Below are 19,746 nucleotides of genomic sequence, written 5' to 3'. Positions count from 1 at the left end.
CGCAAAAAGTCCTGAAATGTAACAAATATTAAAAGGTGTGTGTGTGAGTGTGTGTGTGTGTGGATCTGGAATGGGGCTAGATCTCCATAGGCTCACGGTTGAGGAGAGGAGTGGTGTTCAGGATAAGGTGACCCACTTACCGTGTCTCTCTCTCACTCCTCCTAAATGCCTCCTCCCTCTTTCTCTCCCTCTCTCTCTCTCTCTGACAATCACTCTCATTCTATCCCACCCGCTCACTGTCTCTTTCTCTCTGTTTGACTGTGTTTGAATACTTACAATGCTGCTGTTGCTGGGGCTTACCACCAAGTGGCGCTCCAATACAATACTCTAACAGATCAACCCAGACACCAATGGATACACAACATTAGGTCCATCTCAGTAGTGTAGTAAACATGCGTTTTCATCTGTAGTTGGACTCAAGCAAATGTACACGTGTGCTTGTTCCTCTCCTTTGGTTATGCGGGGGGGGGGGGGGGGGGGGGGGGGCTGGCGGGTACACTCGCAAAAAAAATAAAGATCTGAGACTGCCAGCCGGAAATGTATCAATTGCGTCTCAGAAAGGAAAGCACAGACTCTCTCTCTTTTCCCTGTGTTGGGATGTCTTTCTGCTTGTGTGGTGGGTGAACCCAGTGTCCTCTCTTCCCTACCCAGAGGACACTGCAGGGATCTGCGATACTTTATGTGTCAGCTTCCATCCTGCCCCATATACAAGCTCCATAAGGACAGCGGTGTAACTTAAGAGTTTGCAATATATACTGTGTATACTGTGGTACTCTGTCAAATGTGGCATGTACTAATATGCACTACTCCTCTATCTACCTAGTTAAATAAATGTTATATAAAATAAATACAAATAAAATATTCCTCTTATCTCCTCTTCTCTCTCACCCCTCTTCCATCTCCTCTCCTCTCTTCCCTCCTTCCCACCTCTCTGTCCCCACCCTCAGCCCCAGTGGTAATGTGGAGGTGGTGGTGCAGCGGAGGAAGCTGTACAGTGCCGTACCAGGTAGGCACTTTGTGGTGGTCCATTCCTACCATCCACGGGCCGAGGGAGAGATCACCCTCTACAAGAACGACAGGGTCAAAGGTGAGACATTAGGAAATGTTAAGGAGAGAACATACAGATACAATTGTATTACGCTGCTCTACCACTGGATACATTTGTGACACCGGTGGAAATGAGCTGTGTATATAGCTAAATCTGGTTCAACATTTGTTGCACTAATAGAGAGCAATAATAGTGGCGTATTTTTGTAAGCACTAAGCACTAAGCACCATGGCTTGTTGGCCAAAGTATATGGGGGGTTTGGAGGGTGGTTTGGATACTCGTAGAAAAAAAGTTCTGTGGTAAACACAGGCTGAAGAGATCTTACACGTTTTGTTCAATGAGATCATCTTCATCAGCTGAAGCATTGATGTATTGTAACAATGGTGTAACAATGGCGCTGGAGAAGAAGTTTTACATGTCCCCAACCGATTGTGTTTTTTGTTTGTTTATTTGCATTGTTTGTAACTTAATTTTTTGTTATATATATATATATATATATTTTTTTTTTGAATTTTACCCCTTTTTCTCCCCAATTTCATAGTATCCAATTGTTGTAGTAGCTACTATCTTGTCTCATCGCTACAACTCCCGTACGGGCTCGGGAGAGACGAAGGTTGAAAGTCATGCGTCCTCCGATACACAACCAACCAAGCCGCTGCTTCTTTAACACAGCGCACATCCAACCCGGAAGCCAGCCGCACCAATGCGCCGGAGGAAACACTGTGCACCTGGCCACCTTGGCTAGCGTACACTGCGCCCAGCCTGCCACAGGAGTCGCTGGTGCGCGATGAGACAAGGACACCCCTACCGACCAAGCCCTCCCTAACCCGGGCGACGCTAGGCCAATTGTGCGTCGCCCCACGGACCTCCCGGTCGCGGCCGGTTACGACAGAGCCTGGGCGCGAACCCAGGGCTCTGATGGCACAGCTGGCGCTGCAGTACAGCGCCCTTAACCACTGCGCCACCCGGGAGGCCTCCGTAACTTATTTTTTTAACTTATTTTGTACATAATGTTGCCGCTACAGTCTCTTATGACCGAAAATAACTTCTGAACATCAGGACTGCGATTACTCACCCCGGACTGGCAGAATCCTTTTTTTCCTTTAACGAGGCTGACGAGCCCGGCGCGAAAGATATACTGTTTTCTCAGAAACAGGCCCAGATCCCCGTTATTTGCGTGAAGATGAGGCAGAGAAAAAGGGGACAGAGGGCGGGCTGCCTTCTGAGAATTCGTGGGCAATCAAATGAACCCCCACTTCCTTCAATTCTGCTAGCAAACATGCAATCTTTGAGGAACAAAATGGTGTACTCCTCAATGCCCTCGGAGGAATCGCGGAACATATTCCAGTCTGTGCTAGCAAAACAGTCCTGTAGCTTAGCATCTCCTTCATCTGACCACTGTTTTATTGATCTAGTCACTGATGCTTCCTGCTTTAATTTTTGCTTGTAGACAGGAATCAGGAGCATCAAATTATGGTCAGATTTGCCAAATGGATGGCGAGGGAGAGCTTTGTATGCGTCTTTGTGTGTGGAGTAAAGGTGGTCCAGAGTTTTTTCCCCTCTGGTTGCACATTTAACATGCTGATCCAAATTTGGGAAAATGGATTTAAGTTTCCCTGCATTAAAGTCCCCGGCTACTACGAGCGCCGCCTCTGGGTGAGCGTTTTCTTGTTTGCTTATGGCGGAACACAGCTCATTCAATGCTGTCTTAGTGCCAGCCTCAGTCTATGGTTGTAGGTAAACAGAAAACTCTCTAGGTAATGAGATACTCTACCTCAGGCGAACAATTGCTCGAGACTTAGATATCGTTCACCACCTGTTAATTACGAAAATACATAGTCCGCCATCCCTTGTCCTACCCTTCCGGTTCAGCGTATAACCCGCCAGCTGTATGTTGATAGTGTCATCGCTCAGCCACAACTTCGTGAAGCATAAGATATAACAGTTTTGAATTTCCCATTGGTAGTTTAATCTCATCGACGGGGCTGCAGTGGAGCAGGTTGAGAGCTTCAAGTTCCTTGGTGTCCACATCACCAACAAATTAACATGGTATTAGCACCCCAAGACAGTCGTGATGAGGGCACGACAAAACCTATTCCCCATCAGGAGACTTGGCATGGGTCCTCAGATTAGGCATGGGTCCTGAGATCCTCAAAAGGTTCTACAGCTGCAACATCAAGAGCATCCTGACTGGTTACATAGTGATGTCTGGTACGGCAATTGTTCGGCCTCCGAACGCAAGGCACTACAGTGGGTAGTGCGTACGGCCCAGTACATCACTCGGACTAAGCTGCCTGCCATCCAGGACCTCTACACCAGGTGATGTCAGAGGAAGGCCCTAAAAATTGTTTAAGACTCCAGCCACCCCAGTCATAGACTGTTCTCTCTACTACTGCATGGCAAGCGGTACCGGAGTGCCAAGTCTAGGACAAAAAGGCTTCTCAACAGTTTTTACCCAAAAACCATAAGACTTCTGAACGGGTAATCAAATGGCTACCCCCCCCCCCCCCCCCCCCTGACCCCTCTTTTATGCTGCTGCTACTCTCTGTTTATCATATATGCACAGTCACTTTAACTATACATTCATGTACATATGTACATAATACCTCAATTGGCCCGACCAACCAGTGCTCCCGCACATTGGCTAATCAGGCTATCTGCATTGTGTCCCGCCACCCACCACCCGCCAACCCCTCTTTACGCTACTGCTACTCTCTGTTCACCACATATGCATAGTCACTTTAACCATATCTACATGTAAATACTACCTCAATCAGCCTGACTAACCGGTGTCTGTATGTAGCCTCGCTACTTTTATGCCTCACTACTGTATATAGCCACGCTACTGTTTTTCACTGTCTTTTTACTGTTGTTTTTATTTCTTTACTTACCTATTGTTCACCTAATAACTTTTTTTCACTATTGGTTAGAGCCTGTAAGTAAGCATTTCACTGTTGGACCTAGACTTTGGCGTATGTGACAAATAAACTTTTTGATTTGACATATACACATATTACCTCAGCTATCCGGTGCCCCCACTCTGTACCGGTACCCTAGTGAAGTTAAGGGCTCGTAAGTAAGCATTTCATTGTAAGGTGTTGTATTCGGCGCATGGGGTTAATACAATTGTATTTGATTTATTCAAAACAAGCACATAAACCACATGAAGGCTTCATAATTCATAAAGGCCATGTTAACTGGCTGATATTATCTCATACAACAAAAGGTATAAGATCTCCTAAGCCTGTGTTAACCTCAGATCTTATTTTTGGCGTTTATCCCAAAACCCCATTCTTTCACTATTCACAGGAATGGCTGAACGAACCAGAGGTAATTAATAAAATAAAAATGAGGACTACAAGCTGGCGAGCTCTATAAACACAGGTACCATGCATTCCGTGAGTGACATTTACTACAGTACATGTGCTGCGTATAATGATTCTCTCCCTCTCTCCCTCCCTCCCTCCCTCCCTCCAGTTCTGAGTATTGGAGAGGGGGGGTTCTGGGAAGGCAGTGCCCGGGGCCAGGTGGGCTGGTTTCCTGCGGAGTGCGTGGAGGAGATTCCTGCCAAGCCCAGCGAGGAGAGGACGCGTAAGTCATTAAGCATGCTGACCCAGATATTTGGGAATAGGAGAGTTGGAAAGAGTGGTTGGGGAGCTCTGTGGAGGAGGAGGGATGATTTCTGCTCTATGGATCCTCCTGGTGGCATCCTAGGGCACCGAGACCCACTTTTCCACCCAGTAGATGGGCTCTGCACAGAGACTGCTCAGTGTGTACAGATCCAAAATATTTGGATTGGTGTAATGTGGAGGAATATGGAGGAGTCCCCTAAGCCCAATTAACACACTAGATGGAGCCATCAGCATTTGACTGCCTACCAAAGGTGTGTAGGGGCTCGGGCAGACCTAGGCAATTTCAGTCCTCGGGGGGCCTGATTAGTGTCACACTTTTACCCCATCCTTAGCAAACACAGCTTATTTAAACCAATTGTATTTTTAACTGAAGATCATGATTGTTGATTATTGGAGTCAGGTGTGTTAGCTCGGGCTGGGGCAAAAGTGTGACACCAATCAGGCCCCTGAGGACTGAAGTTGCCCAGGCCTTGGCTAAGGGGTCTTTCCAGGCTGACAGGAAGGAGGAAAGAGAGGTAGAGAGCAAGAGATGGAGGAGGGAGGGAGTTGTCTGGTCAAAAAGACTAAGACATTGTTACCGCCCATTTGGATTTGGCTTCACACCAACGACATCACATCAAAAGCTAAACTTAATTTACAACAAAAAAAATTGAATTGTAGCATTTCGTTGTGTTTTTGTTCTCTGGTGGTTAGATAGCTAGCTAAAATTGTCCCTTTCTTAAATTAACTATGGAGGGAGATAGGGATTTGGACTTTACTTTACTTTTACTTAATTCTAGATACTGGCCAATGATTATAATGGCGATTCTGATCCAACCATAAATGCATACATTGTGCCCCTGGGCCTGAGATGAGGAATGTTCAATGTAGCTAGCTAGATGTAATAGGCTAATATTAACTTGCTGGGCTTGCGCATCGTTGCCCATGAAGGAAGTTAGGATAGCAAGCAAGCATTTTAGCCAGGTAGCCTAGGACAACAAAAACTTAAAGTGTGTACTGTATGACAGACAGACAGTTTCGGCAACATGAAAGAGAGGAGGATGTCATTGGTGTTTCTCTAGAAGTAGGGTGAGTCAACATGTTTTTTCTACTGGCACGCATGGACATACACACACACACACACACACAAATCAGTAACATGGACAGCCACATCATATTTAGCTTACGTTGACTGGACTAAATCGTTTTTGGTATCTTTTAGTTGTCACTGTATTAGACCACGCATAGGTGATTTGATGATGAATTTGAAATGGTGTTGGAATAGTCGAGGCAGCTCCTGTTTTCTTTTCGACTTGCGGTAACTCTCTGTGATTCTAAACCAATGGTTGTTTATTCGTCCGAAAATGTTGTAAACATTAACTTTCTGGACCATGTTATAGGTCATGTAACTGTTTGCTACATGCAATATGCTTTGTGGACTTCAGAGGTTGCTCTCTGGTTTCGTGATGAAACGAAGGTGTGGTTGAATTTATTCTGCCATTGTCTTCTTATTCTCTAGGCCTTAGGACCATATACCGCGGTAGCAAGGCAAAAAACCAGTGGAGGCTGCTGAGGGGCGGACGTCTCATAATAATGGATGGAATGGAGTCAATGGAATGGCATCAACCACATGGAAACCACGTGTTTGATGTGTTTAATATAATTCCATTGACTCCATCCCAGCCATTATTATGAGCCGTCCTCCCATCAGCAGCCTCCACTGGTATTAACTAACAGGTTATAGAGCAAACAATGCAATTATCACAACATTTAGGTTGTAATATGGCTTTCTTTCCCTGGCTTGGCTTCCCCAGTGATTTTATCTATGCACCGCTACTATGCTTTGAGCTAGTATGTTACTGTGTGCATGTTCACTGCTATGTCATCAAAAGCCCTTGGATTTATTTGCCAGCTTTGTACTGTATGATCTGCCTCATGCCCTTTGAAGCAAGGGGTCTTCTGGGGATTAAACACTGGTATGCTGGCACAAGTGTGACATCACTCGTGTATGTCATGGTTGTCATTCTATTGCTGATAACCACAATCATTTCTAGGAAAATAAATAAATAAATAATAATAATAATATTTCTGGAGGCTTAGCTAGGTTCCTTCCCATTCCCATACTATTGGTCAATAACCAAGTTAGGCTCCAGAGTGGCGCAGCGGTCTAAGGCACTGCACCTCAGTGTTAGAGAAGTCACTACAGACCCTGGATCGATTCTCGGCTGTATCACAACCGGATGTGATTGGTAGTCCCATAGGGCGGTGCACAATTGGCCCAGTGTTGTCCGGGTTAGGGTTTGGCCGGGTTAGGCTGTCATTGTAAATAAGAATTTGGTTCAATTAAAAATATATAAAAAAACAGCATTAGCAATCACTCTAGCTGTGCTAGCTCAGTTATTGTGTTGCTAAGCATAGTTCTGTAAACATAACAGAAATCAGTGCTTTGCTTTGTGCTACCTATAGCACTGGAATGGTCTTAGCAAAAGCCAACTTGCAATCCTACTTCTGTTAGCCATAGCAAAGGATCATTAACATTACAATTACAATTTTCAGACTCAGTGTAGGCTAAATGTACTAGCTAAAGGTAAAGGGATGTCAAGGAAGGAAGTGATAGTGTGTGTTAGCCTCTCTCTGTCTCTCTCTCTCTCACTCTCTTTCTACATATACATGTGCTCCACATGAATGGGCCCTGTCTCTCTGTTCTCTCTTCTCTCTGCTACGCTAGGCTAAGCGCTACACTGCGCTGCTAAATCAGCTGTGTTCTAATGTCTTCTGGGCTGCAGGGGAATGAACACATCATGCTCCATCCCCTTCTCTCTTTCTTTCTCATGCTCTCTTTCCAATGGCCCATTTATTCTATCTATGCCCACTCTCTCTCCCCCACTTTTTGTCACCTTACTCTCTCTCTCTCTCTATGTCAATATTCCTCTGTTTTCTTTTATTTACTCTGTCTCGCTCTCAATTAAATTATATTCAATTGTGCTTTGTTGGCATAATTGCATAATACAATATGCATTATCTCTTAGCCTTCCTAGCTACTTCTCTCTCTGTCTCTCTCTCTCTCTCTCATATATATATATATATATGTATAGTCACGTGTGCTTTATTGCGCCCGCCTGTCACCATCGTCACACACATAAGCGCCTAATGATACTCACCTGGACTCCATCACCTCCTTGATTATCTGCACTCACTCCCTTTGGTTCCTTCCGCAGGCGTTATTGTTTCTGTTTCGTGTCTGTGCGCTGTTCGTGTTTTGTATTATGTTTTGTTAATTTATTAAATTATTCACTCCCTGAACTTGCTCCCCGACTCCCAGCGCACACGTTACAGAATAACGCCTCACCAAAGGGAAGCATCAAGGAGTGGTTTTTTTTTGTGTTGGAGGTGATGTCGGGTCCGGGTGTCGGTACAGCAGCTACCAGGGAGGCCTCAGCCGGTTTCGTCGGACTCTCATGCCTCAGCTGGATTGACAGGTTCCCATGCCTCAGCGGGTTTGACGGGTTCCCCTGCCTCAGCTCACTTGACATGTTCCCATGCCTCAGCGGGTTTGACAGGCTCCCATGCCTCAGCTGGCTCAACAGTCTTCCATGCCTCAGCAGGTTCGATAGGCTCCCATGCCTCAGCTGGGTGAACAGGTTCCCGTGCCTCGGCTGACGCAACCATGGAGGTCTCAGCCGGCTCATCAGGCTCTCATGCCTCATCCGGTTCGTCAGGTTTCTGTGCCTCAGCGAAGACGACCAGTCCGCTCCTGATCCCCAGGACTCGTCCCTTTGTTTGGCGTCTTGCAGCTGGAGCTGCGCACCGTAGAGGGGGTACTGTCACATATGCTCTCTCTCCGGCGCCATGCTCCCATGCCTCAGCCGTATCGACATGTTCCCGTGCCTCAGCAGAGGTGACCGGTCCACTCCTGATTCCCCGGGATCATCATTTTGGTCGGTGTCCTGCGGCTGGAGCCGTGCGTCGAGGAGGGGGTACTGTCACGTGTGCTTCCTGTCCAGCCTGTAGGTCACCAGACTGCAGATTATTGAGCATACCTGTCACCATCGTCACGCACATCAGCGCCTAATGACACTCACCTGGACTCCATCACCTCCAAAATGATCTGCCCTATTTATGTCACTCCCTTTGGTTCCTTCCCCAGACGTTATTGTTTCAGTTTCATGTCTGTGCATTGTTCGTGTTTCTTGTTTTGTATTATGTTTTGTTAATTTATTAAATTATTCACTCCCTGAACTTGCTCCCCGACTCCAAGCGCACACATTACATATATATATATATACAGTACCAGTCAAAAGTTTGGACACACCTACTCATTCAATGTTTTTTCTTTATTTTTACTATTTTCTACATTGCAGAATAATAATAATAATAGTGAAGATATCAAAACTATGAAATAGCACATATGGAATCATGTAGTAATCAACAAATTGTGAAACAAATCAAAATATATTTGAGATTCTTGAAAGTAGCCACCCTTTGCCTTGATGACAGCTTTGCACACTCTTGGCATTCTCTCAACCAGCTTCATGAGGTATTCACCTGGAATACATTTCAATTAACAGGTGTGCCTTGTTAAAAGTTAATTTGTGGAATTTATTTCCTTCTTAATGGGTTTGAGCCAATCAGTTTGGTAGTGACAAGGTAGGGTTGAAACACAGAAGATAGTCATATTTGTTAAAAGACCAAGTGCATATTACGGCAAGAACAGCTCAAATAAGCAAAGACAGTCCATCATTAGTTTAAGATATGAAGGTCAGTCAAACTGGAAAATTAACAGATGATCTCTGCATATGTGGTTCCCACCGTGAAGCATGGAGTAAGATGTGTGATGGTGTGGGGGTGCTTTGCTGGTGACACTGTCAGTGATTTATTTAGATTCCAAGGCACACTTAACCAGCATGGCTACCACACTATTCTGCAGCGATTCTGCATCCCATCTGGTTTGCTTTTCATTTGTTTTTCAACAGGACAATGACCCAACACACCTCCAGGCTGTGTAAGGGCTATTTGACCAAGAAAGAGAGTGATGGAGTGCTGCATTAGATGACCTGGCCTCCACAATCATCCGACCTCAACCCAATTGAGATGGTTTGGGATGACTTGGACCGCAGAGTGAACAGAGTGATCCAACAAGTGCTCAGCATATGTGGGAACTCCTTCAAGACTGTTGGAAAAGCATTACAGGTGAAGCTGGTTGAGAGAATGCCATGAGTGTTCAAAGCTGTCATCAGGGCAAAGGGTGGCTACTTTGAAGAATCTAAAATCTAAAATATATTTTGATTTGTTTAACACTTTTTTGGTTACTACATGATTCCATATGTGTTATTTAATAGTTTTGATGTTTTAACTATTATTCTACAATGTAGAAGAAATAGTAAAAAATAAAGAAAAGCCCTTGAATGAGTAGGTGTGTCCAAACTTTTGACTGGTACTGTATATATATCTATTTATATATACAGTATATGTGGGCAGATGGGACACAGCATACCCTTATTTCCTGTCTGGCTGTTCTCACCCCATCCCGCTGAAACCCCTTTTGAACCAGCCCTGGAGCAGAGAGAGCTTGTCTCACACATTGCCAGATCAGAAGTACCTTAGGGTTGCCCCCAAGAATGCCTGTCAGAAAAGGGGAACACAGTATGGTGCAGGCCTTTCATGTGTTCATTGCAAATGCATGGATAGCAGGACGTGTAAGTGTGAAGATTGGGTCTAATTGTTTACCGTACTTAGTTACATACTCTTCTTTATTTTTAAAGGCAACACTTTTTATATTGGAAAATCAGTAACTACCCAGCTTAAAATTGTAGGGAGAGATAATTTTTTTTTATTTTTGTAATGTTCCCCTTAACTTCTTGCGTCGAGCAATCCCGTATCCGGGAGCGTAATCATAGCCTCAAGCTCATTACCATAACGCAACGTTAACTATTCATGAAAATCGCAAATGAAATGAAATAAATATATTGGCTCACAAGCTTAGCCTTTTGTTAACAACACTGTCATCTCAGATTTTCAAAATATGCTTTTCAACCATAGCTACACAAGCATTTGTGTAAGAGTATTGATAGCTAGCATAGCATTAAGCCTAGCATTCAGCAGGCAACATTTTCACAAAAACAAAAAAAGCATTCAAATAAAATAATTTACCTTTGAAGAACTTCGGATGTTTTCAATGAGGAGACTCTCAGTTAGATAGCAAATGTTCAGTTTTTCCAAAAAGATTATTTGTGTAGGAGAAATCGCTCGGTTTTGTTCGTCATTATAACGCCAAACTTTTTTCCAAATTAACTCCATAATATCGACAGAAACATGGCAAACGTTGTTTAGAATCAATCCTCAAGGTGTTTTTCACATATCTATTCGATGATAAGTCATTCGTGGCAGTTGGGTTTCTCCTCTGAAGAAAATGGAAAAATACACGCAGGTGGAGATTACGCAATAATTGCAACGGAGGACACCAAGCGAGCACCTGGTAAATGTAGTCTCTTATGGTCAATCTTCCAATGATATGCCTACAAATACGTCACAATGCTGCAGACACCTTGGGGAAACGACAGAAAGTGTAAGCTCATTCCTGGCGCATTCACAGCCATATAAGGAGACATTGGAACACAGCGCATTCAAAATCTGGGGCATTTCCTGTTTGAAATTTCATCTTGGTTTCGCCTGTAGCATCAGTTCTGTGGCACTCACAGATAATATCTTTGCAGATTTGGAAACGTCAGAGTGTTTTCTTTCCAAAGCTGTCAATTATATGCATAGTCGAGCATCTTTTTGTGTCAAAATATCTTGTTTAAAACGGGAACGTTTTTTTTTATCCAAAAATTAAAAGAGCGCCCCCTATATCGAAGAAGTTTAATGTTCCCTAATGTTTGAGTTTCCAGTTCTGTTAGTTAGAGGAACATTCTATCTATGTGAGCAAAAACCTTCTGTGTAACAGAAGATCTGTTTCACCTGTCTTTGTGCTTGTCTCCACCCCCCTCCAGGTGTCGCCCATCTTCCACATTATCCCCAGTGTATTTATACATGTGTTCTATGTTTGTCTGTTGCCCGTTCATTTTGTTCGTCAAGCCTACCAGCATTTTCCCCTTTGCTCCTGACTGTTTCTAGTTCCTGTTTTCTAGTTTTCCCAGTTTTGACCAATTCTGCCTGCCCCGAACCTGAGCCTACCTGCCGTTTTGTACCTTGTCACATCACACTGGATTATTGACCTCTGCCTGCCCTGACCCTGTGACTGCCTGCTGTTCTGTACCGTTTGGACTGTGATCTGTATTACCGACCTCTGCAACGCCATCTCCTCCCAAGGAACCAACATTGGAAGGCACGTGGAGTTGCTTCGTGGTCTGATGGAAGGGTTCAAGACCTTGGAGCAACGCCATGACAGAGCGTTGAACACATTGCTGGAGCAATTCCGCAAGTTGTCTGTTAGGCAGCCTACCATGACAGTAACTTCCCAGCCCCTCGGTAACCCAGCTGTTAGCAGCGCCTCCTCCCCGGGCGCCCCGGGTTTCCCGAGAGCTGCATCATCGAGCTGTAGCCCTCCTCCTTCCTCTCGGACCGCTCAAAGACAGCGTACCTCATCACACTAATGTCCAGGAGGGCTCTCGCCTGGGCTACGGCAGTATGGGAGCAACAGTCGCCGTATGCTTCAGTCTGGAGGAGTTTGTGGCAGAGGTGAAGAACGTTTTTGATGCTCCATTTTCCGTGAGAGGCTGCCCGGAAGTTACTCCATTTTCGGCAAGACTCCCACAGTGTGGCAGACTATGCGGTGGATTTCTGCACGTTGGCAGCTGAGAGTGCCTGGAACCCGGAAGCACTGTTATGACATGCTCCTATGGCGCTTTGGAGGAAGTAAAATACAAGCTTGCAGCCCAGGAACTACCGATGGATCTCATCACCTTGAACATTCGGATCGATGGGCGAGTAAGGGAATGAACGAAGGAAAGGAGATTCGATTTCACTCGCCCGCCCAAGGATTCCACCTCCCCTCTGGGGCATACTGGAAGTCTCTGTCGGCTCCGTTGCCGAGAGAACCAGTGGCTAACCGGGTTCCCTCGAGAGTCTCCGAAACCTGCCGATTCAGCTCTTCCCGAGCCAATGCAACTAGGCAGAGCTAGACTGTCTCCAGCCGAACGACTATACAGGCTTCACACTAAGAGTTGCCTGTATGCGGGACTACTGGTAATTTCGTCTCCATTTATCCACTGAAAAACCAGGCTCACCGGTAGGAGCGAGTACTCTGGTGGGCCATACATAGAACCTTTCTTCTCCCCTTACTCGCACTCTTTTTCATGCCATTTTGCTGTGGGGGAACCAATCGAAATCTCTCCGGGTACTCATCGACTCTGCGGCCGATGGGAGCTTCATGTGCGCTCCCCTGGCGTCCGAACTGGGCATCCCCACTCAGCCCCTCTCCATTCCCATTGACGTTAGAGCGCTGGACGGGCACTCTATAGGCTGGGTCACCCACCATACAACCCCCATCAACCTATGTGTGTCAGGGAACCACAGTTAGATGATCCAATTCCTGATCATTAAGTCTCCTCAGGTTCCCGTGGTATTGCGATTCTCTTGGCTCCAGCGACACAATCCCCTTATTGACTGGTCTGCTAGTGCCATCATGGGCTGGATCCTGTTCTGCCGAGCTCATTGCCTGAAGTCAGTGTAGCCTGCCCCGGGATGTCTTCCTGGGCGCTCGGAAGTTGCCCCGGACCTCTCCGCCATTCCCGCGGAATAGCAGAATCTCCTGGAGGTGTTCAGTAAGGTCCGGGCCACTCCGCTTCCACCGCACAGACACTATGACTGCGGGATTGAACTTCTCCTAGGCACCACTCTGCTGTACTCTCTGTCGGGTGACTGTACTCTCTGTCGGGTCTGGAGACCAAGGCTATGGAGACCTACACTACCGTTCAAAAGTTTGGGGTCACTTAGAAATGTCCTTGTTTTTGAGAGAAAAGCACATTTTTTTTGTCCATTTACAATAACATCCAATTGATCAGAAATACCAAGTAGACATTGTTAATGTTGTAAATTACTATTGCAGTTGGAAACGGCTGATTTTTTTAATGGAAAATCTACATTATTGTACAGAGGCCCATTATCAGCAACCATCACTCCTGTGTTCCAATGGCACATTGTGTTAGCTAATCCAAGTTTATAATTTTAAAAGGCTAATTGATCATTAGAAAAACCTTTTCATATTATGTTAGCACAGCTGGAAACTGTTGTCCTGATTAAACTGGCCTTCTTTAGACTAGCTGAATATCTGGAGCATCAGCGTTTGTGGGCTCGATTACAGGCTCAAAATGGCCAGAAACAAAGAAATGTCTTCTGAAACTCGTCAGTCTATTCTTGTTCGGAGAAATGAAGGCTATTCCATGCGAGAAATTGCAAATAAACTGAAGATATCTTACAACGCTGTGTACTACTCCCTTCACAGAACAGTGCAAACGGTTTCTAACCAGAATAGAAAGAGGAGTGGGAGGCCCTGGTGTACAACTGAGCAAGAGGACAAGCATATTAGAGTGTCTAGTTTGAGAAACAGACGCCTCACAAGTCCACAACTGGCAGCTTCATTAAAAAGTACCCACAAAACACCAGTCTCAATGTCAACAGTGAAGAGGTGACTCCGGGATGCTGGCCTTCTAGGCAGAGTTCCTCTGTCCAGTGTCTGTGTTCTTTTGCCCATCTTAATATTTTATTTTTATTAGCCGGTTTGAGATATGGCTTTTTCTTTGCAACTCTGCCTAGAAGGCCAGAATTCCGGAGTCGCCTCTTTACTGTTGACATTGATTTTTTAGGTGTGCAGTTTTCCTAAAATGGCCTTATTAATTAGAATGTACCTGTGTTTGAGCCTGTGTGTTGCTAGTGATGTCCACCCAACAGTATTGTAGAGATCACAATGGTGAATTAGACGTCTGATTGGTGACAGAACGACTGGCTGCATGATACAGGGTGAAGAGCCTTCAGTGTGGCGCTTGAGGCTTGCACATACAGTGCCTTGCGAAAGTATTCGGCCCACTTGAACTTTGCGACCTTTTGCCACATTTCAGGCTTCAAACATAAAGATATAAAACTTTATTTTTTTGTGAAGAATCAACAACAAGTGGGACACAATCATGAAGTGGAACGACATTTATTGGATATTTCAAACTTTTTTAACAAATCAAAAACTGAAAAATTGGGCGTGCAAAATTATTCAGCCCCTTTACTTTCAGTGCAGCAAATTCTCTCCAGAAGTTCAGTGAGGATCTCTGAATGATCCAATGTTGACCTAAATGACTAATGATGATAAATACAATCCACCTGTGTGTAATCAAGTCTCCGTATAAATGCACCTGCACTGTGATAGTCTCAGAGGTCCGTTAAAAGCGCAGAGAGCATCATGAAGAACAAGGAACACACCAGGCAGGTCCGAGATACTGTTGTGAAGACGTTTAAAGCCGGATTTGGAAACAAAAAGATTTCCCAAGCTTTAAACATCCCAAGGAGCACTGTGCAAGCGATAATATTGAAATGGAAGGAGTATCAGACCACTGCAAATCTACCATGACCTGGCCGTCCCTCTAAACTTTCAGCTCATACAAGGAGAAGACTGATCAGAGATGCAGCCAAGAGGCCCATGATCACTCTGGAAGAACTGCAGAGATCTACAGCTGAGGTGGGAGACTCTGTCCATAGGACAACAATCAGTCGTATATTGCACAAATCTGGCCTTTATGGAAGAGTGGCAAGAAGAAAGCCATTTCTTAAAGATATCCATAAAAAGTGTTGTTTAAAGTTTGCCACAAGCCACCTGGGAGACACACCAAACATGTGGAAGAAGGTGCTCTGGTCAGATGAAACCAAAATTGAACTTTTTGGCAACAATGCAAAACGTTATGTTTGGCGTAAAAGCAACACAGCTCATCACCCTGAACACACCATCCCCACTGTCAAACATGGTGGTGGCAGCATCATGGTTTGGGCCTGCTTTTCTTCTGCAGGGACAGGGAAGATGGTTAAAATTGATGGGAAGATGGATGGAGCCAAATACAGGACCATTCTGGAAGAAAACCTGATGGAGTCTGCAAAAGACCTGAGACTGGGACGGAGATTTGTCTTCCAACAAGACAATGATCCAAAACATAAAGCAAAATCTACAATGGAATGGTTCAAAAATAAACATATGTGTTTAGGTGTTAGAATGGCCAAGTCAAAGTCCAGACCTGAATCCAATCGAGAATCTGTGGAAAGAACTGAAAACTGCTGTTCACAAATGCTCTCCATCCAACCTCACTGAGCTCGAGCTGTTTTGCAAGGAGGAATGGGAAAAAATGTCAGTCTCTCGATGTGCAAAACTGATAGAGACATACCCCAAGCGACTTACAGCTGCAATCGCAGCAAAAGGTGGCGCTACAAAGTATTAACTTAAGGGGGCTGAATAATTTTACACGCCCAATTTTTCAGTTTTTGATTTGTTAAAAAAGTTTGAAATATCCAATAAATGTCGTTCCACTTCATGATTGTGTCCCACTTGTTGTTGATTCTTCACAAAAAATACAGTTTTATATCTTTATGTTTGAAGCCTGAAATGTGGCAAAAGGTCGCAAAGTTCAAGGGGGCCGAATACTTTCGCAAGGCACTGTAATTAGTATCACCATATTCCAACACAGAATAAAAGTACAACAAATCAACTATTTTCTGGCAGCAAAGGAAAAACAAGCTTTGTGCCTGTAATAAAACCCAATACACAGCTTCAATTTCCTGACAAGGTACTCTACATGGCTCAGTGTCGAGGCAAGCAACACTGAACCATGCATGACAGCACCAACTGTGCCGGAGGACTGTGTGACCACGCTCTCCTTAGCCTCTGCAAGTAAGACCTTTAAACATATTAACATTCACAAGGCCGCAGGGCCATAAAGATTATCAGGACGCGTACTAAGACTATGCGCGTACTCAGACGGTACGCAGACCATCATTGACATTTTCAACCTCTTCCTGACCCAGTCTGTAAAGCCTACATGTTGTAAGCAGACCACCATAGTCCCTGTTCCCAAGAACGGCAAGAACCTTTCTAAATTACTATCGCCCGTAGCACTCACATTTGTAGCCATGACATGCTTTGAAGTGCTGGTCATGGCTCACATCAACATCATCATCCCAGACACCCTGGACCCACTCCAATTCACATACCGCCCCAACAAATCCACAGAATTTCTATTGCACTCCACACTGTCCTCTCTCACCTGGACAAGAGAAATACCTATGTGAGAATGTTGTTCATTGACTATTGCTCACCTTTCAACACCATAGTGCCCTCCAAGCTCATCACTAAGCTAAGGACCCTGGGACTGAACAGCTCCCCCTGCAACTAGAGCCTGGACTTTCTGACAGGCCACCTCCAGGTGGCGAGGGTAGGCAACAACACATCCGCTAAGCTGACCCTCAACACTGGGGCACCTCAGGGGTGTGTGCTTAGTTCCCTCCTGTATTGCCTGTTCACCCACGACTGCGTGGCGGTGCACGACTCCCAACGCCATCATTAAGTTTGCTGATGACACGACGGTGGTAAGCCTGATCACCAACGATGATGAGGCAGCCTATAGGGAGGAGGTCAGAGACCTGGCTGTGTGGTGCCAGGACAACAACCTCTCCCTCAACGTCAGCAAGGCAATTGAGCTGAGCGTGGACTACAGGAAACAGAGGGTCGAGCACTCCCCCATTCATATCGACGGGGCTGTAGTGGAGCGGGTCGAGAGCTTCAAGTTCCTTGGTGTTCACATCACGAAGGATCTATCATGGTCCACATACACCAAAACAGTTGTGAAAAGGGCACGACAATGCCTCTTCCCCCTCAGTAGGCTGAAAAGATTTGGCATGGGCCCTCAGATCCTCAAAAGTTGTACAGCTGCACCATTGAGAGCATCTTGGCTGGCTGCATCACCGCTTGTTATGGCAACTTCTTGGCCTCTACATCTACAATGCAAATTAATTACTTAAAAATCATACAATGTGATTTTCTGGATTTTTGTTTCAGATTCCGTCTCTCACTGTTGAAGTGTACCTATGATAAAAATTACAGACCTCTACATGCTTTGTAAGTAGGAAAACCTGCAAAATCGGCAGTGTATCAAATACTTGTTCTCCCCACTGTAGTTGTTGTGCCTTTGCTGTGTAAGCCTTCAAATACTTTAAACCCTGCTAAGTTTATTTATTACTCATAAATCATTTTTTATATGTCTTGCTCATTTTGTGTCCTTTTCATTCCCCCAGTGGGAGGGAGTAGGAGGGAGGGAACAAAGGAGGGAGGAGGTCAACAAAGACCTCCCTTCACGTTGAACTGTAACCAAATCAGTAACCGTCCACCCTCTTCCACACACACATACACACACATGCACGCACACCCTTCAATTATTCTACCACTCCACCTGCACACCCACACATTCAGATGTAGACACACACACACACACTAAGGAAAACTTCACAGCGACCACACATGCACGTCATGTACCTTCTCCATTGATCGGTGGTCATGGAAACAAACTCCATACAGTACACTGGTGGTTGCTATGGAGTGGGCCTGATGTGATGAAGTATGTATCTCTTTCACCTCCCTCCTCTTTATTCTCTCTTCTCCTTTACATTATGTTTTCTCCTCAGCAATAACCACAGAGCTCAACCCAACGCTCAGTGGGATTGCCTGTCTGGTTTTCGGGCTTTTCTCTAGACACTGTGGATTTGGGCATTTCTGGACATTCAAGGCATGTCCCTGCCACTGATTGCATCTGAAAGAAAGGGAGAGAGAGAAAGAGGAAGAGCGAGGGAAAGACATAGAAAGCATGTCTGAAAGAATGAGAGTGATAGAAAGACGGTGTATGTTAAAGACAGAAATTGAGGGAGAGAAAGAGGGAAGAGACATTTAGGAGTGCAAATGGAAAAAACTGGCTCTATCGGGAGGAAAGTTTGTTTTGGAGGTAACTGTGTGTGTGTGTGTGTGTTGCTTGAGTTGATTTATTGCTTAAGTGTTGTTTCTTTTTACCAAAGTAGATTGTAGTTCTTTGCGTTACAGTGGTGCACACTTCTGCAGCTTGTTGTTATCAGTCACCTTATCCAATCCTTTCAGAGTTACATACTTGAAGTGCCTATAGGGTGGTAGGGGTTGGGGTTCGATTTGTAATTTGTCATTCGTTTTAGAATGTACTTTTAGAATGAAAACTGGAGCGTGTCCATATTTCTATGGTTGTTTGCACAGTTGATTGGATTGCAGAGCTGCACTTTCTTGTAAAGGAGTTTCACAGTTTGCATGTTGCTGTTGTTTGTTTATCTCTTTCTATTAGAGATGATGAATTGATTTCTGTAGCCATGCATGCGGTAGGTGACTAATGTGGTCAATGACTGTTGGTCCTCCTGTTCTTCCACAGACACAAGAGCTGACCGCTCGGACAGGAGGAAACTCTTCCGACACTACACTGTGGGGTCCTACGATAGCTTTGATGCCTCCAGGTAAGGTTACTCAGATGCCTTTATTAAAACACACACACGCATACACACACAAACCCACAGGGTGATTAGCTAAGTGGAAGTTTATGTGAAGTGGTAGCTTGTCTCAGAGGTTTGTTTTTGCTCTAGTTTTCAATTGTTATCATTACATTTTTCTCTTCTTCTTCTCTCTCATTGTCTTATCCACTCCCAGTCACAGGCCTACTTTCCAATGTGTTGGATATGACCACTAGACAATTTTAGACAACTAATCACAGCATGAAGTGTGATATAGGCATATCTCCCATAAGGGGCCATTTGAAAATTACTGTGGGGGACCAAGATAGGAGAGGGAGGGGTGCAGATGTTTTCTTTGCTTTGGGGAGGGTTTTTTATTGGACACACAGTGGAGGGTATAGTGCATTTCCCCCCTATTTACATTCACTGTTTTGGCAGGTTTTCCTATATTCCATCCTAGCCAACTTTCCCATCTAATTAGATATGCCTCCCCTATGGAACCTGTGGTTCGACCAATAGAAAATATTCTATGGGACACCTGTACTGCCACTGACAGGCCGTGCACTGCAAGACACAGGTTCGTTGTGTGAATGAATGAATGAA

The 19,746-nt window shown here is 44.9% G+C and overlaps 1 protein-coding gene across 1 annotated transcript in view; it reads left to right on the top strand.

Moving 5' to 3' along the window:
• LOC110526925 (SH3 and multiple ankyrin repeat domains protein 2) overlaps positions 1-19,746 on the top strand; it is a 245,405-nt gene that overhangs the window by 137,769 nt on the left and 87,890 nt on the right. Inside the window, exons 12-14 of the mRNA XM_036981764.1 lie at positions 948-1,087; positions 4,526-4,639; positions 19,068-19,149. Coding sequence (XP_036837659.1) covers positions 948-1,087; positions 4,526-4,639; positions 19,068-19,149 — 336 coding nt within the window. The remainder of the gene's footprint in view (positions 1-947; positions 1,088-4,525; positions 4,640-19,067; positions 19,150-19,746) is intronic.

Source organism: Oncorhynchus mykiss, chromosome 6 (genome assembly GCF_013265735.2).
Source record: "Oncorhynchus mykiss isolate Arlee chromosome 6, USDA_OmykA_1.1, whole genome shotgun sequence".
Taxonomy (NCBI): domain Eukaryota; kingdom Metazoa; phylum Chordata; class Actinopteri; order Salmoniformes; family Salmonidae; genus Oncorhynchus; species Oncorhynchus mykiss.
The sequence above is the reverse complement of the archived record's forward strand: the minus strand, read 5'-3'. Positions and strand labels throughout refer to the sequence as shown.